We start from the raw sequence: 25447 nt of genomic DNA on the forward strand, positions 1-25447 counted from the left end.
CGGAGGCTGTACTCCCTTTCTCAAGTGTTCTTGAGCACTTCTGGGGTAGAGGGGGTAGAGCCTGCGAAACGTTGTGTGGAGATCTGAATAAAGCACAAATTGTAAGCACAGTTTGCGGAGTGAGTGCCATCTGATTGCCTTGTTATTATTGAAATGTATAAGGAATTTAGGAGCATCATAGCTACCAGACAGAGCACCACTAAAGTATATCCATGGAATTTGGATTTGTATTAATGGAAACTTATAGGTATTATCACCTATGCGGGGAGCGGGAAGGGGGGGGACTATGTAGGATACTGGGTAGGGTTTTTTATAAGTGGGTGGGTTAAGTTCTCGACGTGTGTCTTTTTTCAACCTAACTTGCTATGTTACATTTTGCTGTGATTGGGTAAGCACTTATTAACCTCTTGTGAAGGAGCAGAAATGTAACGGATAACATTCCCTGTAAAATATTTAAGTTCACCATAGAGGAGTATGGGATGGAAGCTAACTTGCAGTGTTGACTTGGAGTAGAGATAGGATGGTTACTCTGTCCTCATGTAACTGCTATAAGAAGGATGTTGGTGCCATCTAGTGTTACTGTAATGCATTTCCTGACTGCAGATATCCCCTTATAATTAGCTTTGTGTTGTTAAAGGAGAACTAAACCCTAAAAATTAATATGGCTAGAAATGCCATATTCATTTTACTGAACTTATTGAACCAGCCTAAAGGTTCAGCATCTCTATAGTAGTAATGATCCAGTCTTTCAAAGTTGTCACAGTAGTTTCCCATCTTGACTTTTTTTTTAGGAATTGCCGGAACAATGGACGGGAGAGCAGTTGCTAGTCGGGTGGGTCAGTCTTATATTGTGACATTTATATTATACATTTTAAGTATATTGTTGGTCGATACCTAAGCTCAGTAAGTGACAGCAGCACAGAGCATGTGCAGTGAATCAGCAGAAAAGAAGATGGGAAGCTACTGGGGCATCTTTCGAGACACAGATCTTTACTGCTAAAGGGATGTGGTTGCCTTGGGCTGGTACAGAAGCCCAAAACATAATGTATAACAGGTCTGTCCTACATCTTTGGTTAAGCTTTAATTCTTCTTTAAGCCTTTTCATACTTTTAAGCTTTGATGGTAGTTTTAAGGTGCTATTTTGCCCTACAGATCTTTTTGTGTTATTCACACTGATTTGGCTCTACCAGTGGATTGAATCATTTACTCAGTTTGGTATTTGCTCTGTTGTTGAGATCATACCCAAGCAACCAATTTTTAAAATCCCAAACAAAAATAAATATGTCAAATTAATTTGTCCCTGTCCATGTTCTATATGTACGATGGAGTTTCTCTGTTTCTACACGCTACAGTGAAGTGTTATTACGCTAGTACTGTAATGGGTGGGGTACAAACCATAGAAAGGACTGGGTAGCCTTCAAGACTAACAGTGTATTCTAATAACTGAACAGCTCACTTTGTCATATAATAAAGCAAAGGCCAGTTATTTTAGACTAAAGCTATAAGTTCAGATTTGATGTTGGCAAAATGAGTGGATCTCTACCCTATTTGGCCTCCCATGCGCTGGGCCAAGTTGGGCTGATACGATCATTTTCCCAGGGGCCAACAATTGGATTATACAATTTACCTACTGATACCCTTTGAACTAGAACCAAATTTGTCTTCATCTTACAGGATTTTAAAGCCAGTCTGATTGATACCTGACTGATTTTCAGCTAGCTCTCTCTATATCATACTAAACGTTACTCAAAGTTTACTCAAAGACACTGGCCTGGTTGGTAAAATACAGGGCAGGTGGCACCCCTAGTTATGGAATATGGGCTGCTTTGAGCACCCTGCTTTTTATTATGTATCCTCATTTCCAACCACTATTGCCTGATAGCACAATTGCTTGCGGCGATTCCAATGCATGCCTATGGGGAGGTGTTCCTATATGTCATAGCTCTCTGTTAACAATCTTTACAAATATAAAAATGAAAAATCTATCATAGAAATAATACATTCACTCAAACAGCAAAATAACAAAATAGAAAGCCAATATAAAACAAACATTCATATATAACCTCTCACTAGGAGTTTTTCAATAATTAGGTTTATATTCAATGGGTAAATATATTAGTTGTTTTATATGAAAGTGTAACATAAAATGCCTACATATATAATATTACTCATATTACTATTTCTGAAGGCTGGGGGGGATACCTATAACGTTGGCCCCATAGCAGATGGTCAGTTCTATGTGACTTATTGGACTTAATGCTGAGAGCATTATAGTTTGCAACATGCTCTTTCATAAAATGAACAACTTGTGTTTCATTAATAGTGACCGGTTGGACATTCTGTTTTTGTGTTCAGTCTTCATCTAAACAATGCAGCCTGACACTGGATCACAGAGATTGGGCATATACACAGGGACCTTTGTCCTTTTCCTGATGACAATTTCTCCCGGTTTGTTTGATCTTCAATCATGTGCAGCTTTCTCAATGTAGGTCATTGGACCATGATTACGCATCAAACTGTTTCATCATCACTTTCCGGCTGTATTCGTAGGCTACAAACAGAGCTCCGTTGGCAGGGAAAGCTCGGATTAGGGTGGGTTTCAGTCCAGAGTACAGAGCCAATACTCCTGTGAAAATCAGAGGGAGGTTCCATGAACAACCTGTTACTGTGATGGGGGCACTGACTGCTGCACAGTTCACTATATGTCTATGAACACAAGGTTTTATACTCAAAATGTATCTTGCCCAGTAGCTTTTAGTTACCTATTACACATTTTCCACATTTACAGCCTCTTTTCCAAAAGAAACAAGTCAGTTTGCAACAGTGGAGCTTCTTTACTTTTCAACTGCTGCTCTGCTGAGACCATAACATTTGGGGTCCACTGTGTGAGTGTGACTGTGTTTTGGTATATTTTTAACTCTTACCTTCATTCCTCAAAATCCGTCCAAAAGTACTGAGGAAGCCTGCCTGCTTTCCTGTCATGGAAAGGACTTGGATTCTGGATTTAACACAGTCAACTGGAAATACCACTAGCCAGAGAGAGATTCCTCCAACCCCCCCACTAATAATGAGAGGTACGATGCCTGCAAAAAAAAATACATTTATTGGAACTACAGGTATAATGCTCCAGCAGTCATGCTGCCCTGTAAGGGACTAGTGTATCATTGGCTTGTATAAAGCAGTATTTCAGATTCATTAAAAGCACATATATTGCCTGAGATGTTTTACAACCTCACTGGGATATGGAGAATTATGATGTACCACTTGTTGCACACCCTTTCACTACAGCAGTCATTGTTTGACTTTTCTAGGTTCAATCCCTGTTGAAGATTGAACCACTGGTTAGGGCCCCTCTTTGTTCATAACAGGGTAACAGATCCACAAGATATTGGTATATTGGCTAATTTTCAAGCTATGTTTCTTAGAGGATATAAGAAGAGTAAATAGGTGTTCTACCCAAATCTCATCCTAAATGACCTTAAGGGTAATCCCACCCGGCCACTGCTCACAAGGGTTGCAGCCCAACAGTTTGGGAATCAACACATGACAGTGAGATATAGGCTTTTCTCCAATGTTACATTTTATATAACTATTTATTTATAGTTTTGAATATAGACCAAAGGTGCTGTGATGCTGATCCTTCAAGAGGGACACAATAATATGGATAGGGTGGGGCAAGATAGAAGGCTACTTAAGTTGAGATTTTGGGGTGGAAGAGGGGTTATTTAGTGCCTTGGATATCCCTGTTACTTGTTACTGATTTTAGTAACTGATTTTCATATATATATATATATATATATATATATATATATATATATATATATATATATAGATAGATATAGATATATATATATATATATATGGACAGAAGATCAGCACTCTCTGTAGTTTGGTGAAACTGTGTTGATTTATTTTTTAGAATATCACATCTTCTCCGACCTTTCTCAAGGAGGTCCCCATGTACCATGGACCGAAACGTCGGATAAGATGTGATATTCTGAAAAATAAATCAACACAGTTTCACCAAACTACAGAGAGTGCTGATCTTCTGTCCATATATTATCCTATTTTGGATCCTGCACCTCTGACTTCATCCGTTGGATTGAGTGCAGGCACTGTGGGACTCTCTCTCTCTCTCTCTCTCTCTCTCTCTCTCTCTCTCTCTCTCACTCTATATATATATATATATATATATATATATATATATATATATATATATATATATATATATATATATATATATATATATACTACGTAGATATAACATAAAGTTGGCCCAACAAAATGCTGGTCCAAAACGGGGAGCCCAAACATCTGCAAACCTCTGAGACCAATCATTTTAAAAGATAAATGCAGCTTAGTACTCATCTCTCTAGATATACTGGGTCATGAACTAACTTATTTTAAGATGGGGGTTAGGTACAGCTTACAACATTCACCAAAACAGTTGTTTGGAGGTTTGGTGCAGCCAGATGAAGTGCAACAAATTGTTAATTTCTGTTCTATAATTAACATTTGTAAAAAATATATATGAATATAATACTAGCCTATGTCATCTTTTGTTTTTCCTTCAGTTACAAAAAAGGAGCGACTCAGTTCATAGCCACCAAAGAAAAAGAAGTATCCAGGGACCTCTCGAAGCAATGTGCTGGACAGGCCATGGTACAATCCCATTGGACCATCAGTGCGAAGGATGCTTTTTACCACTGACCACACCGTGCTGATTAAAACAGAAACGTATGTTAGATTTGGAGGAGCAGTGCTTGTAACCAGTCATTCAGGTAGAATAAACTTCTGGACTAAAACAAAGAACACAGGCTAATCTATATTAGAGATTGAGTAGAGGGAGGGAGTGCAGACATCTAAATGCCACCCCATGCCCATCCTTCATGAATAGAGTGCCTACATACAGTACCTCCTTATTCTATTTGACCCCAAAAATGTGCTTTCTATTTCAAGGTTCTAATTTATGCACCACATCTAAAGAGTTTTCAGCAGAGCCTGCACAGATCATTTTTGAGGATGCATTGAATTCAGAATTTCAGAAAAAATAAAATTTCAAGGGATTGGATATAGTGCTAAGCCAAACCAGAGCTGAGCCCCTAAAGTAAAGTGACGTTAGAGTTCTGGACTCAACTCAACATGACAAATTTTGCTCGCATGTTACGCAATGTGAAAAAAATGTTCTCAAATATAAATATACCAGTCACTGTTCAGATTTGGTATCTGGGCAAATCTTTTGTCAGATGATTAGTTAGATGGTTTTGGTGTGAGTTGTTGCTGATATCAAATGGGGCTGCTGCACATTCTAAGGCAGTGATCCCCAACCAGTAGCTCGCGAGCAACATGTTGCTCTCCAACCCCTTGGATGTTGCTCTCTGTGTCCTCAAAGCAGAAGCTTATTTTTGAATTCCAGGCTTGGAAGCAAGTTTTAATTGCATAAAAACTAAGTATAGTACCAAGTAGATCCTCTTGTAGGCTGCCAGTCCACATAGGGGCTACCAAAGAGCCAATCACAGCCCTTATTTGGCACCCCAAGGGACTATTTTATGCTTGTGTTGCTCTCCAACTCTTTTTACATTTGAATGTGGCTCACGGGTAAAAAAAGGTTGGGGACCCCTGTTCTAAGGTCATGATACATGTCAGTATAAGAATCTAATGGCAAAACAATGCAACCAAACATCACAAGCACTAATTCAAGCTTACTTCTGTCCTTCTTTCACCTTGCCTGACAACGTCATTTCATGCATGGCCTGTAGGCGACATTTCACCAACTCTGTAGGACAAAGAGCCAGTGCGGCAAAGGCAGCAGCAAATGAGCCTGCAGTAGCATTGTGCAAATCACTAAAACACAAAGATGACACTAATTATTTTATATACTATATGGATTCACACACACACAGTAAATTACTCTAGTCTTGCCTTGAATATCATCATGGTTGTTTTATACTAACATCAGTAATAGGCAACGGAAGACATGACACTAACATTAGTGGACCTGTTGTACTCAAATGATATGGGTTCTGTATGCAGTCATGTAAATACAGATATGTCAACAAAATGATCATCTATATATCAGAGTTAAACATAGGCTAACTGCTATATTTACTTTCACGTCACTGCAGTTTTCTGAAATACATCATGTTATCCAGATATTTATGGGGTTATTGGGGTTTATTATAGTGAATGTTGCCTATAAAGAAGGAGCAAATAGCATTGCCTTAGCCACTGTGGATATCAGTTCCATTATTGTATATAAACTATACAAGTCAAATGTCCAAAAGTCAGTCATGTTCCCGCTGCCTTACTTCAGTTCTGCATTCTTGTCCAAGCCTACAATCCTCCTAACAGCTTTTTGGCAAAATCCATAGCTCATGAAAAGCACCGAATTCTCAGCTATATTTGCCAGAAGCGCTGGGCTGGTGCCTTTGTAGAACCCCCGGAGGCCCATTTGTTTGTAAGTCTTCACGGCACATTCTATGAGTCCCCTGTACATGGTGGGGAACGTCTGCATCTTCACCTTGGCTGTGTCGAAGGGCTGACCTGTTAGCACACATGCTGTCCCACCTAAATAAATCATCATTACAAAAATGTATGAGATGCAAGTGTATTTTGTATTGTTATAGTCTTGTACCTCTGACCTGATAACCTAATTCATAGGGATATTCTTTTAGTCAGTGTCTATCTAGCCATAAATTGGATGATTAGAACACACTAGGACAGGGATCCCCAACCTTTAGAACCCGTGAGCAACATTCAGAAGTAAAAGGAGTTGGGGAGCAACACTAGCATGAAAAATGTTCATGGGGTGCCAAATAAGGGCTGTGATTGGCCATTTGGTGGCCCCTATGTGGATTGTCAATCTACATTGAGGCTCTGTTTGGCAGTACACCTGGTTTTATACAACCAAAACTTGCCCCCAAGCCTGGAATTCAAAAATAAGCACCTGCTTTGAGGCCACTGGGAGCAACATCCAAGGGGTTGGAGAGCAACATGTTGCTCGCGAGCTACTGGTTGGGGATCACTGCACTAGGAGATAAATGTTAAAGGGAGAAGAAAAAAAATCTCCCTTTAAGAAACAACAAACGTACCGTATATACTTGAGTATAAGCCGAGTTTTTCAGCATCCAAAATGTGCTGCAACAAACGTACCGTAATATACATTTGACTTATTTAGAAAATAAAAGCTTTCAGATTCTAATCTTGTACTAGAGGTTACTATTGTACAGGTTACTATTATGACAAAATATATGGATATTTTATGCATATATTATTTTTTTGCACACATATTATAAAGTGTTAGCTCTTAAGTCCATGAAATGTAGTTTTGCCAGTTGTACTTGCCCTCGCATGATTTGTTTCATATATTTTCCCCTTCTAATTTAAAGTGGTGGTTCACCTTTACGTTAACTATTACCAGGTTATAGAATGGCTAATTCTAAGCAACTTTTCAATTGGCATTTTTTGGATTGGATTAGTAGCCAACTCTTTCCAGCTTTAAAATGGGGTCACTGGCCCCATCTAAAAACAAATGCTCTCTAAAGGCTACAAATATATTTTTATTACCCATCTTTCTATTCAAGCCCTCTCCTATTCATATTCCAGTCTCTTCTTCATATTCCAGAAGAATAGAGATACAAGGCCATTTCAGGGTAAAATCTGATGGGAGATTCCACCTTTAACTATGAGAATTATATACTGTTACTCCTTTATGTTACACCGGAAAGAGATATTCACTTTTTAACATAAAATCTGTCACTCCATTCCCATTGGGTTCATGCAGCATAACTCTATCTTGATATTTTGCAAACTCTTTAGATGATTCTTGCAAAACATATTGTGCAACACTTCCAAAAATTCTGATGAAATAAAATCATGTGAGGAGATAACATGAACTCAGGGCAAGTTTTGTAAAAATACTATCCCTGAAGGGTTAGGCACAGCTCAGCATGGTAATAGGATAGTTTTGGAAACCAGGAGTACTAACTGGTAATGAAGAATCATTCATTCAGTAAGGATCTTGCTTTAATGAATGTACAATGCAGAAATTGGTAAAGTACACTGTAATTCCTGTAAGAGAGATGTTCCATCTTAAGTGTGATAGTGGGTCATGGACAAATATAGTATGCAAATCACTCAGGGAACAGCTCAGTTGTACAGAGGTGTTTAGATTGAAGAACCTTTAATGAATGGCATAAATAATAAAACATGTTGTGCCCATTTGTGCACGGCTGCACATGCAAAAGTACTTATTTGTATAACACTTATAAAGTTCATAATTGACCTTCCACGCAAAGGGAGAAGTTATAAAGATAACCAAGCAGGGACCCATACCACGTGAAATAAATGAATAGGGTCATGGCATTTGGTGAGATTTTAAGGTAAGAACAATAATTGTATATGGAACCTGTTATCTAGAATGCTTGGCACCTGGGGTCTATCGTACCTTAAGTCTAATAAAACAAACATTGCATAAACCCAACAGGACTGTTTTGCCTCCAATTAGTATCAAGTACAAGGTACTATTTTATTATTACAGAGGAAAAGAAAATCATTTTTAAAATTTTTAATTATTCGATTAAAGTGGGGTCTACGGGAGATGGCATTCCCATAATTCTGAATTTTCTGGATAATGGGATGTTGAATCCCTTACCTGTCAGAAAAATAAAGTGATATCCAGCTTAAAGTTAAAAATTGAGCTGCTAAATCTTTTGATTAAAATCGAGGTTACTGGAGATGGCCTTCCAATAATTCTGAGTTTTATGGATAATAGGTTTCCAGATGATGGATCCCATACTTGTATTTATATTCATGGGGCATTGGAAAAATAAAAAGAGATATCCAGTTACAATATTTTATAAACTAGAAATTCAGCTGCCCAATTTTTGACCATTTTTGGGATACACCTACAATGATACACACACACACAACACATAAAAGGAGAGTTCAGTGGATTTTGGTCTGTTACCTGCGGCTCCTGCTGTAAGATCAATTGCTGCTTGGATGCTATTATTTGATCTCATTGTCTTCTGCCGAGTTGCTCTTTTAAATAAAGGTCCTTTTCTCAATTAATTTGCTTTCAGCTGTTATGAAGACAAAACTATATGCAAAACAATATAACTATATATTATAAGTAATATTCAGCAAGACATTTTTATTGGAAAAATGTTTCTCCTAATGGGACAGGCATATCAATTTACTGGTATCTGTCCTGTGAGAACACACACTGTACTTCTACACTAATAGCCCTTTCTTCCACTGTCATAAGCACTCGTGCAATGTGAGCAGTTGAGAATCCCTATGTAAGCAGACCTTATCCTAGATTGAAATTACTCCTTTACTACCAATACATATGACATATATATATATATATATGTGTGAGATCATACGGCACTCACCATTCATTGGGTTTCTCGCCGGGTGCTAACCAATAAATCAATAATAGTCCAGAGAAAGCACTCATGGCATTGACCATCAGATATATTTCAAAGTATATTGATTTGTACATGGTGCATCAACGCGTTTCGGCTCACATAGAGCCGTCACCAGGATCCTGATATATATATATATATATATATATATATATATATATTGTATGTCTCACATTTAAATCTTTGCTACCTCCTAGCACTTATACTCATAGATACTCTACAAGTGTTCCAAACTTCCAAATAAATAAGTAAAGGATTATAAAGCATAAACATTATATATATCTATCTATATATCTATATCTATATATATCTATATATATATATATATATATATATATATATATATATATATATATATATATGAAAAACAAACACAGAGTGCCCCAATTGTACCTGTAGCGGTAAACGTTTGAATCTGTGCAATAAAGAAGAGAGTGTATACTCACGGGCAGCTTTCTTGTGACTGGCAGGGTGCACTATGAGAACCAGCAGCCTATTTGGTTTGTGTGCTAATCCCTGAAACTATGTTGACACTTTGTGCCTTGACTGTTTACTTATTCCACTGTGACCTTCCTATCATTCATTCTCCATTCTCCCAATTTATTTTGAAAGAGTGGTATTCTATTTTTCGTAATCAGAAATTGCATCTATCATCTATCTATCTATCTATCTATCTATCTATCTATCTATCTATCTATCTATCTATCTATCTATCTATCTATCTTTATGTCTGTCTGTCTTTATAACATTTATCTATTATCTATCTTTTTATCTATCTATATATCATGTATCTATTATCTATCAATCCATCTATTTAGCTATGTCTGTGTTCATCTGTCTGTCAATATACATCTATCTGAACTATGCTACTGATGTTTGCTGTATGTACTCAATATATTTGCATTCATATGTGAGAGGTGGCCAGAGGTTCTAAGTGCATATTAACGATCTACATAACCTAATTCATAACCAGGGATTATAGGCAAAAAGCAGCCAGCAAAGCATTCTACAAAAGTTACATCTCACTGACTATGGACATTGCACCTCTTTAACATTCTTCCTTTTTCAGTTCATTACTTATAGATAAAATCAGTTACTTTTTTTAGTTCAGTACTTCTGTATACTAATACTATTCTTGTTGCAGCTGTGTCTGTCTAATGATTTTTTCATGTTATGGTTTATACCATACCAAAATAAAACTTAAAAAAAATGAAGACATAATGTCTCTTATAAAAAGTTCTTAAAAGATCAATAACTTTTATTGATATTTGTGTTTGTCAGTATCAGTGGGAGCTACCATAATTCTTCTGTCAGTTGAATATTATATATCTATAGAATTTAATGCAACATGTTTTTGTTTGGGTTTGAAAGAGGCATTTCTGGCATATGGGACTATGTATTCTTATTACAGGGAAATATTGTCCAAATTAAAACTCACCAAGTCCTTAACACTAAGGGGCACATTTACTATGGGTCAAATATCGAGGTTTAATTAACCCTCGATATTCGACCACTGAAGTAAAATCCTTCGACTTCGAATATCGAAGTCAAAGGATTTACTGCATTTACTTTGATCGAACGATCGAAGGAAAAATTGTTCGATCCATCGATCGAACGATTTTCCTTCTATCAGAAATTGCTTAGAAAGCTTATGGGGAAGGTCCCCATAGGCTAACATTGGTGCTCGGTAGGTTTTAGGTGGCGAAGTAGGTAGTCGAAGTTTTTTTTAAAGAGACAGTACTTCGACTATCGGATGGTTTAATAGTTGAACGATTTTTAGTTTGAATCGTTCGATTCTAAGTCGAAGGTCGAAGTAGCCAATTCGATTGTTGAAGTAGCCAAAAAAAACCTTCAAAATTCGAAGTTTTTTCAGCCTTAATACTTTTACATTAAGGTGTCCAGATTTACCTAGACCTTGTCAAGGCTTTTATGTATCAACAGCTCTGAACTTACTTATCAGTGTGAGAACGCTTGATCTTCCACTTGCTCACACAAAGAAACGTTCCATTGTCATCAGATGCTTAGGAAAAATTCTTATGTAGTTGGGAAACATGGCCACCAAATATAGGATTACATAGGCTTGGTGTAATACAGCAACAGCAACTATATATTACATTTCTCAACTGCCACTTCATTTTGAGATGAAGGTATCTAGCCAGAGGGTTGACCAACACGGGAAACATTCATTAAGATAATACAATATAAATAAGCCACAAGCAAAAGTATTTAATTACATTTTATTAGTGTTTTGAATTGCTTTCCATTTTTATTCTCAAGCAAATAGACAAACTGCAAAATTGTTATGACCATTGCATTATTGAGAACTGGGTTTCTCATTAGTTTACTAATAAAAACAAAGAACTGATTAAGTAGATATTCCTAAGGGATAGGAAGTACTGCACTTTATGTTATATTGCTTATAATATTGCATCCATTTTCAAGGCATTTTGTTTTTATGCACTAGCTCTATTTAAGGAGAAGCTATGTTTTGTTATCGTATTGTGTTGCTTGGAACAATGCAACAGAATTCCAGCATTTATAGACTAACCACAGCAACAACAATGGAAGCACTTCAAAGGGTTGTGCGTGTGAAAAATTCAAATTCCTTAGTGTTGATGTGCATTCTGCAGCAGACAGGGAAATAACTATCGCTCCAGAGGAAATGAGACTTATTAGATTTGACATGTTTAGTCCAAAATGCTTTCCGTGGCACTGTGTAAAGAGCTTTACTTCATGATGATGGAGCCAGGATCAAAATAAACTCCCATTAAGCATTCAGTGGATATTGGGAATTGCAGTTCAGCATTAGCTTGGATAGCTGTTCCCAAACTGTGTGGCTAGCCTCCCCTAAGGTGTGTCAGCATTGACAGCTCAAATTGAAGGTCAGTTTGTTTGAGATGTAAGAAGTCCTATTTTTTCCTAGATACTCCTGAAAGGTCAAATTGGAGGTTATTTAGAGTAAAACATGGGATTAAAGCTTATTTACAGTACTAAATATTCTTGGAACTATGACTAAACATGGTACAATATTTTCTTATGTCTATAAGCTAATGGGGGTATTCAACAAACGTTACACCTTGAAGGGGAGCTTGAAGTATATATCAATGAGTCAGTTTACTAAAGTGCGGTAAATTTGACTTTAAGTTTGCTCATGTTATCGCTGAGAATATTCGCAGCGACTAAGTTTACTAAACAGTGATGCGCTCAGAAGTCATTGCGATCACTTGCGGTAACTACGTTAAGGAACCAGCTTATGTTAGCGGTAATTTTAGCGAGTTGCGAATTTTCTGCCGACAAATTACGGTTTTTCGAATATTTATGCTATAAAATAGTCTTGTTTTATGGTGGTTATTATGGCAATTTTTACTATGACATTTATGGCCAGAAATGCATCTTCAAAACTTTATTGACTGATGATAATACCATCCAACAACATTACCAGAGTGACACCAATCAAACATGTCTGCATAAAATAAACCCTTCTGCCAACAGAAACATACAGGCCCGAACTGGCAATCTGTGGGTTCTGGCAAATGCCAGAGGGGCTGCTATAAGGTGCCATAGAAAGTCAGTATAGAGTGGGCTGGTGGGGGCTGTTTGGGCCTCTGTGTACCTGAAATGCCAGGGCCTATTTTAATTCTCAGTCCAGACCTGGAAACATATGAACAATAAATCATACCAGTCAATCTCTTTGCTTCATAGAAATACACAGTTTAATGTAGCCAATCACAATGAAACCAAAAAAGCGTAGAGGCTGATGAATCCTTGGACTGTGATGCCCGCTGCCAATAATAAGCCTCTGAGCTGAACATGCTGCTGTTGCAACAGATAGAAGCAGAAGCCAAAACATCCTCTCAGCAATAGCTACAGATCTCTCTCCTGTCAGCAAAGAATAATGGGTAAAAAAAAGTATTATGGGATATTTACTGCCCCTTGAGAATTTTCTGGCGAAAAAAAAGAATTTCTTAAATCACTGCAGGTTCTACGAGTGATTCTTTAGCAAGGAAGAGGAACGTTTTTTAAATATATATATATAAATGCACTTCCAGGGACATGCTATGCCATCCATATGTTACATAACAAATGGTCAATACAACATATTTTGTTCATCTGCATAACATTTGTCATTTTGATTTCATTTGTTTAATATGAAAATCAAATAAAATATTTTAAACCCAAATGGTCAATATGGTTACAGTGCCACACATGTCTACATATCAAAATAAGCTCCATGGACACTTTGGCACTAAAATATAGTGCACAGAGGGACCTCCATCAGGTGACATGCTGAACAACCCAGATTATTATACATACACAGGTATGGGATCTGTTATCCAGAATGCTTGGGACCTGGGGTTTTTTCCCAGATAACAGCTCTTTCCGTGATTTGGATCTCCATACCTTAAATCTGATGAAAAAATAATTTCAACATTTAGGGGCAGATTTACTAAGGGTCGAATATCGAGGGTTAATTAACCCTCGATATTCGACCAGGAACTAAAATCGTTCGACTTCGAATATCGAAGTCGAACGATTTAGCGCAAATCCTGCGATCGAGCGATTATTCGTTCGATCGAACGATTAAATCCTTCGAATCGAACGATTCGAAGGATTTTAATCCAACGATCGAAGGAATATCCTTCGATCAAAAAAACGCAGGCAAGCCTATGGGGACCTTCCCCATAGGCTAACATTGAGTTCGGTAGCTTTTAGCTGCCGAACTAGGGGGTCGAAGTTTTTCTTAAAGAGACAGTACTTCGATTATCGAATGGTCGAATAGTCGAACGATTTTTAGTTCGAATCGTTCGATTCGTAGTCGAAGTCGTAGTCGAAGGTCGAAGTAGCCCATTCGATGGTCGAAGTAGCCAAAAAAACACTTTGAAATTCGAAGTTAATTTAATCCTTCACTCGAGCTTTGTAAATGTGCCCCTACGAACGTTCAAAAGGATTATTTTGGCTTCAATAAGGATTAATGATATCATAGTTTGGATCAAGTAAAATGTAATGTTTTATTATTACAGAGAAAAAGGAAATATTTTTTTAAAAAAAATTGGATTACTTGGATAAAATGGAGTCTAAGGGAGATGGACTTCTCACAATTTGGATTCGGGATGCACCAAATCCGCTATTTTAGGATTTCGGCCATATCCTTTGTGAAAGATTCTGCCTAATGCCGAAACCAGAATCCAAACCCTAATTTGCATATGTAAGTTAGAGAGACAAGAGGGAAAGAGAAGCGCACACATTAAAACATTTTTGACATTCTTGTTTGTGACAAAAGACTAGAGATTTTTTGGATTCACATTTGGTTCAGTTAGGCACTTGGATATGGGCTGGGCGGGAATCCTGCTGAAAAAGGCCAGATCTTAGCAGAATCCCAAGTTGAATCCTGGATTTGGTGGATTCCCTACAAATAACAAATCACACTCCTTCCATGAACTAGTAGATAGAATGGTGACAGAGAGACAGATATAGTGCAGGGCCATAACAACACCGGAAGCAGACCCTATTTATAAGTGTTGCTGTGATGCCCAGTAACACACAATTGTACCGGTACAGTGATGCCTGAAAATCCTAAGCGATCATTGGGGCACAATTGTCCATGGGCAGAAATAGAAAACTAGACCCTAAGGCGCCTTCCCTATCTCGGAACTAAGCTCTCGCACCGCTTGTTTCCGGCCGGACAATTTCAGAGTGCACCAAACATGTGTAACGGGATATAGTTCCCCTGTCAGGGTCACGCTGTTTCCTGGTGTGTTTAAGACAGGCACCAGGGATGATGTATTGGAGACTCGTGCTGTCAGTGTTGGAAGGGGGAAGAAGAAGAAGCGTCAGAGGCTCGTGTGGCAGCAGGTACAGACACAGGGGAGAGCAGGTACAGACAGACGGGAGAGCAGTTAAAGACAGTGGGGAGAGCAGGTACAGACAGTGGGGAGAGCAGGTACAGACAGTGGGGAGAGCAGGTGCAGACAGGGGGGAGAGCAGGTGCAGACAGACGGGAGAGCAGTTAAAGACAGGGGGGGGGGAGCAGGTGCAGACAGGGGGGGAGAGCAGGTGCAGACAGGGGGGGAGAGCAGGTGCAGACAGGGGGGGAGAGCAGGTGCAGACAGGGGGGAGAGCAGGTGCAGACAGGGGGAGAGCAGGTGCAGACAGGGGGGAGAGCAGGTGCAGACAGGGGGGAGAGCAGGTGCAGACAGGGGGGAGAGCAGGTGCAGACAGAGGGGAGAGCAGGTGCAGACGGGGGGGAGAGCAGGTGCAGACAGGGGGGGGAGCAGGTGCAGACGGGGGGAGAGCAGGTGCAGACAGGGGGGAGAGCAGGTGCAGACAGGGGGGGGAGCAGGTGCAGACGGGGGGGAGCAGGTGCAGACGGGGGGGGAGCAGGTGCAGACGGGGGGGGAGCAGGTGCAGACAGGGGGGAGAGCAGGTGCAGACAGGGGGGAGAGCAGGTGCAGACAGGGGGAGAGTATAGTCATGGCTTGTATCTTAAGTCTATGCTGCTAAATAGGCAAAGAGACATGCAGTGGAATCAATTACTTTAGAAATATATGCAAGTTCCTTTTGCATGAAGCAGCCGGGTACCTTATTTCTCAAAACATTCTGTGTTCCAGCTGTGGTTTTGGAATTTTGTATACAGGGACAGATTTAAAACCAACCTCAACTTCTATCGTGACTTTCAGTGATCGTTATTTACAGGGACGATTGTGAAACACTCTAAAATGCATATTGTGAGCACTGGAAATGTGGTTTATAAAATGCAGTTTATAAAATGCAGTTCCTGCTATAGGTGCTACAGTGACTGATAGAAAACTATGTGGTGGTGACAGGGTATTTTCTATGTTGGGCAAGCAATACGCTGTAGGAAACCTTGGCACCCTGCACATTTACAGACACATTTGACTGCAAACATTACAGAATCAGCGAATCTGCTCTTTGCTCTAATTCTCTGTCTGTCCAACAGACATGTAGTGGCCCAGTCATTTGGAGGGCCAGATTTTATTAAACAGATGTCACACAGTGTAAGCTATAGAGCTTTTGAGAAGACCGGGGGGGGGGGGCATAAACATCCTTTTGAGGGCCACATCCAGCGTACGGGCTTCCAGTTGGACAGCCCTTCTCTAAATAGTAGTAGACTGTAATTGGTTGCCATTGAAAGCTGCATTAGTGCCATTTACACAGATTGCTATTAAATGGATTCTGTCATGATTTTTATGGTTTAGTTTTTATTTCTCAATTACACTGTTTACACTGCAAATAGTTCACTCTACCATATAACATTTCATTCCTGAACCAAGATTTTTTTAGTTGCTTATTGGTGTGTAGGCAGCCATCTAAGGTTTATTTGACTGGTCATGCGCTTTCAGAAAGAGCCAGTGCTGCACTTTGGAACTGCTTTCTGACAGGTTATTGTTTCTCCTACTCAATGTAAATGAAGGTGTGACATGGGTTTTTACTATTGAGTGCTGTACTTCTACCAGGGAGCTAGTTAACTTCCCATAATTTTGCTAATGGGCTGCTGGGGGGGGGAAAGAAATGTAGATGATGTCACTCCAACTTGCAGTGCAGCAGTAAAGAGTGACTGAAGTTTATCAGAGCACAAGTCACATGACTGGGGGCACCTGGCAAAGTGACGATATGTCTAGCCCCATGTCAGATTTCTAAATTAAATATAAAAAATCAGCTTGCTCTATTAAAAAATGGATTTCAGTGCAGAAGTCTGCTGGAGCAGCACTATTAACTGACACATTTTGAAAAATAATCATGTTTTTCCATGAAAGTATCCCTTTAATCAGTTACTTTGTGTATAGCCTTTAGACATAAATCATAAGCATAACATCAGTACTGCATAGGAAACAGAATCTGTACACAGGATTAACCGTTTGATTACATAAGCAATGGACTTGTGTTAACACATCAGAAGTCCCAAGTACAAAACGTGCCACTGCATTAACCCTAGACAAACCAACGAGACTATAGAAAATACATTTATGGTCAGATTTATCAAAATGTGAGAGCTCGAATTAGAGCTTGAATCTCACGTTTTGATAAATCAGCCCCATAGTGACGATTAGATGCATTGACTTGGGATGGTAAATAGGAAAAGGCCCAAAATATAATGTGTGACTTAACCCTTAGCGATCACAAGCTTTAAGCACTTCTACAAAAATCCTAAGTACAGTAGGACCTTAAAATATGGATCAGTGCTACAAGATGGCAAATGTACTAGTTATAGTACATGTGCTGGCTTTATACTTAATATGAAAATTCCCTATGTTTTGTTTAGGTATTCAGATCATGTGCAAAGGTGGTTTGGCTCATGTAGTGTACTCCATTGTGAAAACCCCAAGAATCCTCCTGAGGCTCCCAATGCGACCGAACAGCAGAATGAGACACCGGAAACACAGCCGGAGCCCAACAAGAAGGAGAACTTGCTAAATGTCATTGGAGGCATGAAGGTTGAACTGAGCTCCAGAAGGAAATTTCAGGCCATGAAAACAAACAAAAGCAAAGAACACAGTGCAGAGAATTTGGAAAGCGTGGAGAGTGCAAGCAGCATGTTTCAGAGAGCTGCAGAAGAAGGTCACATAGAAAAGTAAGAGATTTGTGTCAGTACTATTGTCAGCCAATAGCACTATGTTTCCCCCCAAACCATATGTTTGTCTAAAGGTGATGGAAGTTGTATTTTAGGCCCAGCTTTGAAACAGTTTTTTGAGGAAGGCATATGCTGCTATAATGTTTTATTTTTTTTTTTTCAATAAAGCACAAAGCCACTGAGCCCAGATTTGGTGGCGGCAGTCTCTGCGGTTGCTGAGTCCCTCCCATCAAATAAGAAGCAGATTGAATCGGAACTCCTAAAGCAACTGAGAAAGCATGAGCAAGAAACTGATGCACAAAAGATAGGTGACAGCCTCAGGTAGCTCTTAATGTTATAAAAACCTTATATGTTAATACTGTGAGTGTAAGAAATGCATGGGAAATAATATCTATACTGCTGTGAAACAGGCCAAGTACCGTTTATTATCAGGATTAATAGATTAAAAATTTGATTCATTGTAATGGTTTAAAATTAATGACTTTTATAAGGTAATGGACTGGCAGATTTCCTGGCAGCTATCAACTGAAGAGTACTTGCAGGCATTTCAGTCAAAGTCTGTAGGGGGAGCTTTGGCACTGCATGTTTGGGTCATGTATACATGCATAGGGATGGGCGAATTTTTTCGCCTTGTTTGCTCCGCAAAAATGACGCCCATAGACTTGTATGGCGTCCTGTGTCAAAAAAAAATTTGCCGTGTGGCGCCATAATTTTTTTGTTGCCCATATACTTTAATGGGCGTCAGCGACATTTCACCAGCGGTGACTTTTTGGCGAAACGAAATGGGTCAAATTCGCCCATCCCTATACATGCATTATATTCTTGGGAAATGTTAAATGGGGGAACTATCGCGAAAATGAATTTTCAACATTTTGAAATAACAAACTTTCTCAATACAATCAATTAAAAATTCTTTACTGTTTCTGAAATAATTAAGTTTATCTTCACTATCCTTCTCTCAGCATGTGTTTCTCTTCACTCTCTCTTCGTGCAGTTGGGCGTCAGATAATCATTGACAGTTAGATCAAATATCTTACAGAGTGTCTTATTTTGCCTAGACGATGTATTAGAGCTCACTCTATCAAAATCACCAGAAATCCTGTCTCTCTACATGTAGAATTTGTGCAAAATGCAGTTATTTTGTTTGTACTGGAATCCGTTATTGAGTGAGCTATAATTCATCTGCTAGGAAAGGGAGCCCCCCCATAAGATATATCTAACTGCCAATGAATATCTGACACCCATCTGCTGCATGAAGAGAGAATGAAGAGAAACAGAAGCTGAGAGAAGGATAGTGAACACTTGATTATTTCAGAAACAGTACAGAATATTTAATTGATTGAATTTAGAAAGTTTCTTATTTCTGTATGATAAAGCTTATATTAAATTTTCATTTTCACAATAGTTCCCCTTTAATCATATCTGGCATCTAACTCTATGAGATGAATAGGCTTAGTACACTTTCTATAACATACTAAACGTTACCTTAAAGGTGAACCACCGCTTTAAGGCTGGAAAAATGGGGGTTTTGTGAAAATGTTCTAGTGGAACCAGCAGCATTTTTAGCATTATAATCAATTAATGGCAGGAAGTATGGCAGGACTTATTGATTAACACCCACTGGGCAAACATGCACCTGAGCAGTAATCAATGGCAACCAATCACATTTTTTGCTTTAATTTTTTTGTTGCCTGTAGCTTATTACTAATAAATTGTAATGTTGTGTGTGTTTCATCTTTATAGAAAGCATAGTAAAACATCATGTTGGGCTGGACCTCTGAGGGACGTAGACAGTACTGAAGTGTCCAATAAAGCTATGGTGCAAATAAAACATAAGTCTGGAAGAAACCCTGACCCTGAAGAAATAAAATATTACTAGGGTAATATTACTGTAGCTATCGGTTACTGCCCAGATGCAAATGTGTCCAGTATTGATATGGAATGAGACCCATTATAACCATGATATTGCAGTTGATTGTTTCTAGTCTTATAGCATTGCTAGGTAGGGATTCATTGTGGCTGTTGCACTTAAATTGAGATACTCATTACCATCAGTCTTGTTCCATGCCCACCTTTAGCTATGTCATAAATGGGTGAAACCGTTCACCATTTGATATGAAAAGTACTCTTCTAAGAATCCAATAGGAATGAACAGAAAGTGGGTTAGTAATTCTGTGGTCAGCTCTAATTTCAAACTTTTAGAAATCTGCCCCTAAGAATTTGGCTGAATCTCAACCCTGCAGAAGATGTTGGGATTAAGCTGAATCCTGAAGGCATGCTTAGTATCTATGTATGTATGAACGTATGTTAAACAATAAGAAAAATGTAGGTTTTAACTGCAATCATATACAGGTAGGGGAGACGTTATCCAGAAAGCTCCAAATTACCGAAAGGCTATCTCCCATAAGCCGTCTCCTGTAGACTCCATGTTATCCAAATAATTAAAATTCTATAAAAATGATTTCCTTTTTCTCTGTAATAATAAAATAGTACCCTTGTACTTGATCACAACTATGATATAATTAATCCTTATTGGGTTTATTTAACGTTAGTAGACTTGAGGTATAAACATTTTGGATAAATGGTGGGATTAATGATTAAATGGTTAATCGCATAGGTAATGTTATTGTATTTTAAAAGTAAGAACTCTACATTCGGAGCTATACATCATCCCCCCCTCTCCTGTTAGATCCCACCTCTCTTAGAGGAATGTTTTATAGCAGGGCTAACCTGACTTCTTTTGTTCTTCAGTTGTATTCAATGTATACACCCATCTAATATATCTTTATTTAGATGCCTTATAATAATAATTGCACATGTTGAATTAAAGTGCCTTCCATTTATTTCTTCTGGAAGCAGATGGACACTATTCATGTTACCACTAGGTGGCAGTCTCACTACACAGAAAAACCGTGAAACTCCTGCTGCAGCAATGAAATATTACACAATTGCAAAAACATGTGTAAATGTTCTAAAAGAAATCCCACTTATTGATTGGAGGGAACAGCAATTGTTTATGATCCAGTTATGGTCTTACATTCTAAATGTATCAGTCCTCTTGTGTTGTTTATGTAATGTTGATATATTTCTTTGCATTTGGAGTTGTCCTTTGATACAGGTGTGCAAAGTTACATTAATGGGCTTTATAAAACTGGTCTGTGGCCAATGGAGGCTTTATCAGCTACAACATATCATATTTGTATGGTTTGTAACTGAGTGTCCCTTTATTAGATATAATGTGTGCAGCAGCAGGGAAATCTGTGCACTTATTTTGGATTAAACCAAAGTGATATAAACTCTGCAAAAGAAAAAAAGATTTAAAACGTACAAGCCTAAAGCATTACAGGGAGAGAGTAATGATCACCTTTTGTTTCTTTTGTTTTCCAGCAACATCATCTCTGACATGAAGGTCAAGAAGCACCCAGATGTCCGAACATCATCTTGGCACTCCAACCAGATTCGATTCGATGAGGATGGGCGAGGGTACACCCATGACAGGGGTGTTACACAGGAGCTAGCTGGTGTTAGAAGGTATCTCAGGTTTTCTTTATGTCTTCTAAGTATGCACTGGATGTATTGTTTATTTCCATTTTATATCTTAAAGATTGTTCTTGTAGTTTATCACTACAATTAGATCAGATTGTATCGAGGTGTAATTACTAATCAATCATAAATTATTATTATTATTATTATTAACATGTATTTATATAGCGCCAACATATTGCGTAGCACTGTAAAGTAAATGTGATTATACAACTACATCACATGAATTACATACATAGAATATATGGAGTAACAAACATCACAATCAATACAGGTACAAGAAGGTGAGGAAGGCCCTATGCATAGGCATACAGTCTAAAGGGAAGGGAGTAATACACAAGGTGTGGGAGTGGGCAAGATCGAATTGAGTGGGTGAGAAATGTGGTATTGCGTTTGGTAGTTAAGCAGAGTGAGGGTAGGCTTCTCGAAAGAAGTGCGTTTTCAGAGATTTCTTGAAAGTAGAAAGGTTGGGAGAAAGTCGGACAGACCGTGGGAGAGCGTTCCAGAGGAGGGGTGCAGCCCTTGCAAAGTCTTGAATGCGAGCATGTGAGGAGGTAATGAGAGAAGAGTTGAGTAGCAGGTCAGTAGAGGAGCGTAGTAAGCGAGTGGGTGAGTATATAGAGATGAGTTCAGAGATGTAGGGTGGGGCAGAGTTATGAAGTGCTTTGAAAGTCAGTGTCATTAATTTGAATTTGATTCTGAAAGGTAACGGAAGCCAGTGCAGGGATTGACAGAATGGCGAGGCAGAGGAGGAGCGGTTGCTGAGGTGTATGAGCCTCGCAGCAGTGTTCATTATGGACTGGAGAGGTGACAGTCTCTGGAGGGGTAGGCCAATTAAAAGAGAGTTACAGTAGTCTAGACGCGATATGATGAGAGAGTGAATAAGAATTTTGGCAGCGTCTTGGGTGATAAATGATCGTATTTTGGATATGTTCTTTAGGTGGAAGTGACAAGATTTAATAAGTGACTGGATATGAGGAGTGAATGACAGGGCAGAATCTAGGATAACCCCAAGGCACTGGGCCTGGGGAGAGGGGGTGATAGTGGAATTGTTAACTATGATGGATACTTCGGGGATGCTACTGGTGTTAGTTGGAGGAAAGAGAACCATTTCAGTTTTAGAGAGGATTAATTTAAGGTAGCGTTGTGACATCCAGGTAGAGATAGCGGACAGGCAGGAGGAGACGCGAGTTAGGAGTTCTGGGTTGAGATCAGGAGATGAGAGATAGATCTGAGTATCGTCAGCATAGAGGTGGTAGTGGAAACCATAAGAATTTATTAATTTGCCAAGGGAGGAAGTGTAGAGGGAGAATAGTAATGGTCCCAGGACAGAGCCTTGGGGAACTCCAACAGAAAGAGGTAGGGGAGAAGATGCTACTCCATTGTAGGAGACACTGAAGGAACGATTGGTGATGTAAGAAGAGAACCAGGACAGGGCTGTGTCACGAAGGCCAAGTGACTGGAGGGACTGGAGGAGGAGAGGGTGATCTACAGTGTCAAATGCGGCTGAGAGATCAAGCAGTATTAGTAGTGAGAAGTGATTGTTGGCTTTAGCGGTTAAAAGGTCATTAGTCAGTCGAGTCAGGGCAGTTTCCGTGGAGTGTTGTGGCTTAAAACCAGATTGTAGGGGGTCCAGCAGGTTATTGTCAGAGAGGAATGAGGTAAGTCGGTTGTAGACTAGGCGCTCAAGTAGTTTAGAGATGAAAGGTAGCAGAGAGATAGGTCGGAGGTTGTTAAGATTGGAGGGATCAAGAGAGGGTTTTTTCAGAATGGGGGTGACAAGAGCATGTTTTAGTTGAGAAGGAAACAGTCCAGTTGAGAGGGAAAGATTAAATAGGTGAGTTAAGGCTTTGATTAGACACGGAATCTGAAGTTAGGGTCTCCAGGTAGAAAATGAAAACTCACGACAAGAGGGAAAAGGCCCAGGTGCTCCGCCATGATCTCTCAGCACAGGGAGCGGACAATCCGAAAAGTCTTTGGAGCAGGCACTCAAAGAAGGCAAACTTCTAGTACAATTACAATTAAACTGCACCTGCTATTTTGGCCAGATCCTTGGGTGCATGTCCAGAAACCTGTTCACCAGGATTCTCCACCATACATGAATTTTTCTCCAATAGACAGCACTCCAATTATAATAAAACTGTCTTTATTGTTTGTAGGACAGCAACACAATGCAACGTTTCGAGCAGCCTTTGACAAAGTGTGGAGTGCCGCTCGAAACGTTGCATTGTACTGCTGTCCTACAAACAATAAAGACGGTTTTATTATAATTGGAGTGCTGTCTATTGGAGAAAAAGGCAAACTTCTACCAGGCAATAAGTTCAAAGTGAAAAAAGTTTATTGTGTCCACAGCCTTACGCGTTTCGTGACATAAACACTGAATCATAATCACCAATTTGTCCAAAGAAAGTAGTAACCTCACACTGTCTGAATATTCAGATAGTGTGGGGTTACTACTTTATTTAGACAAAATATCTTAAATATAATAATGAAGCAGATTGGGGCTCAATTATTAAAGGGGTTGTTCACCTTTGCGTTAACTTTTAGTAGACAATGTAGAGAATGATATTCTGAGACAATTTGCAATTGGTTTTGATTTCTTACGATTTGTGTTTTTTTTAGTTATTTAGCTTTTTATTCAGCTGCTCTTCAGTGAGCATTCTGGATAGCAGGTCCCAGACCTGTACTCTGCCAGTCCAGTCTGACCCTGAAGAAACATTACTAGATTTAACTCTGCTGTGTATATTGTTTTTTTTAATACAAGTTTCTATTTGAAATACACATTTATTACAGCTGGCATCAGCATTTATTTTATATGCACGATAGGTTCTCACCAGTTATTGAACCACAGCCGATATGGGATGCAGCAATATCTGCAAAGTGCAGACTTTTACTCAGCTCTTCTAAAATTTCGAACTAAGCATATGATAAGTTTACTGTAGTTGATTGCTGGCAGAGGGTCTGATTAGAGGGGCCCACTCAATGAGAATATCTTTGTGAGCTTGACTAACCTCAGAAAGTAAATCCTAATACAATTCACTAATCACTTGGATTTGTTTTATATTGTGATGATATAATGGGAAATTGAAAAGGATTTGCCCCCCTTAGGGTAGAACTCCACGGTGCGGCTCGAGCCGACACGTTGCCATGCGACGAAACGACTGCGACGTGTCGGATGTCCTGAAGATACAGGAAGTGAAGGAGAAATTGCTGCACGCTGCGTTTTCATCCAACAGTCGGATAAATGTAGTTCTTACCTGCGATTTCTCTTTCACTTTTTGTATCTTCAGGACATCTGACATGTCGCATGCGTTTCGTCGCATGGCAACGTGTCAGCTTGAGCCGCACCGTGAGCTATACCAAACGTACTCATGCTATTAGAATGTAGTAAAAATATTTATAATGCTTGAGCATGCCCAGAATTCTCACTTATTCAGCTACATATCCCAGCACAGTTGATTGGGGTGAAATGATAAAAATTTTAATTTTGTAGCCGATTGAATACTAATTGCTGTTCCCTTGGGCATACGCTCACTCTCTAGCATGCTGAGACTAATTTTATAACAAGTTCCGCCTACATTCCAAGAGATGGGACTGATTCAGGTTTCTGAGTCTGCACTATTGGATACTAAGGCAGGGATCTCCAATCAAGGGATGGATAAATAAATCAGTCTGGTGAAAATGTGCAAGTATCATCTACCTTTACTGTGTGAAATCCAGTGTTCTCAATGTTCCAAATGGTGCTACATTTCTATAGCATCTTCAGGAGAATGCCTTTTTTAAGTCGAGCAGTATGGATATCATAACTTGATGAATCTATCATTTCCTTGTAATTCAGCAGCTGACAGGACAGAAAAATGTCAGTCAAAATGTAACTCCTTAT

The 25447-nt window shown here is 39.0% G+C and overlaps 2 protein-coding genes across 3 annotated transcripts in view; one reads left to right on the forward strand and one right to left on the reverse strand.

Annotated features, from left to right (window-relative positions):
• Positions 1-2107: 2107 nt before the first annotated feature.
• LOC108707754 (mitochondrial ornithine transporter 1) lies at positions 2108-9946 on the reverse strand. The gene is made up of 7 exons (XM_018245734.2): positions 9878-9946; positions 8969-9100; positions 6309-6567; positions 5707-5844; positions 4548-4720; positions 2925-3083; positions 2108-2626 (listed from the first exon to the last, which is right to left on the reverse strand). The coding sequence occupies exons 2-7, from the start codon at positions 9021-9023 to the stop codon at positions 2505-2507; spliced, it is 906 nt and encodes a 301-aa protein (XP_018101223.1). The 5' UTR covers positions 9024-9100; positions 9878-9946; the 3' UTR covers positions 2108-2504.
• A 5138-nt stretch (positions 9947-15084) lies between these two features.
• Positions 15085-25447, forward strand: part of mrps31.L (mitochondrial ribosomal protein S31 L homeolog) — a 37181-nt gene continuing 26818 nt past the window's right edge. Inside the window, exons 1-4 of one of the 2 annotated variants that reach the window (XM_041582621.1) lie at positions 15085-15284; positions 17713-18021; positions 18190-18342; positions 21409-21552. In XM_041582621.1, coding sequence (XP_041438555.1) covers positions 15208-15284; positions 17713-18021; positions 18190-18342; positions 21409-21552 — 683 coding nt within the window. In that variant the 5' untranslated portion in view covers positions 15085-15207. The remainder of the gene's footprint in view (positions 15285-17712; positions 18022-18189; positions 18343-21408; positions 21553-25447) is intronic. The other variant, XM_018247622.2, reaches the window with a different exon arrangement.

The sequence above is a fragment of the Xenopus laevis genome, chromosome 2L (genome assembly GCF_017654675.1).
Source record: "Xenopus laevis strain J_2021 chromosome 2L, Xenopus_laevis_v10.1, whole genome shotgun sequence".
In the NCBI taxonomy this organism is placed as follows: Eukaryota; Metazoa; Chordata; class Amphibia; order Anura; family Pipidae; genus Xenopus; species Xenopus laevis.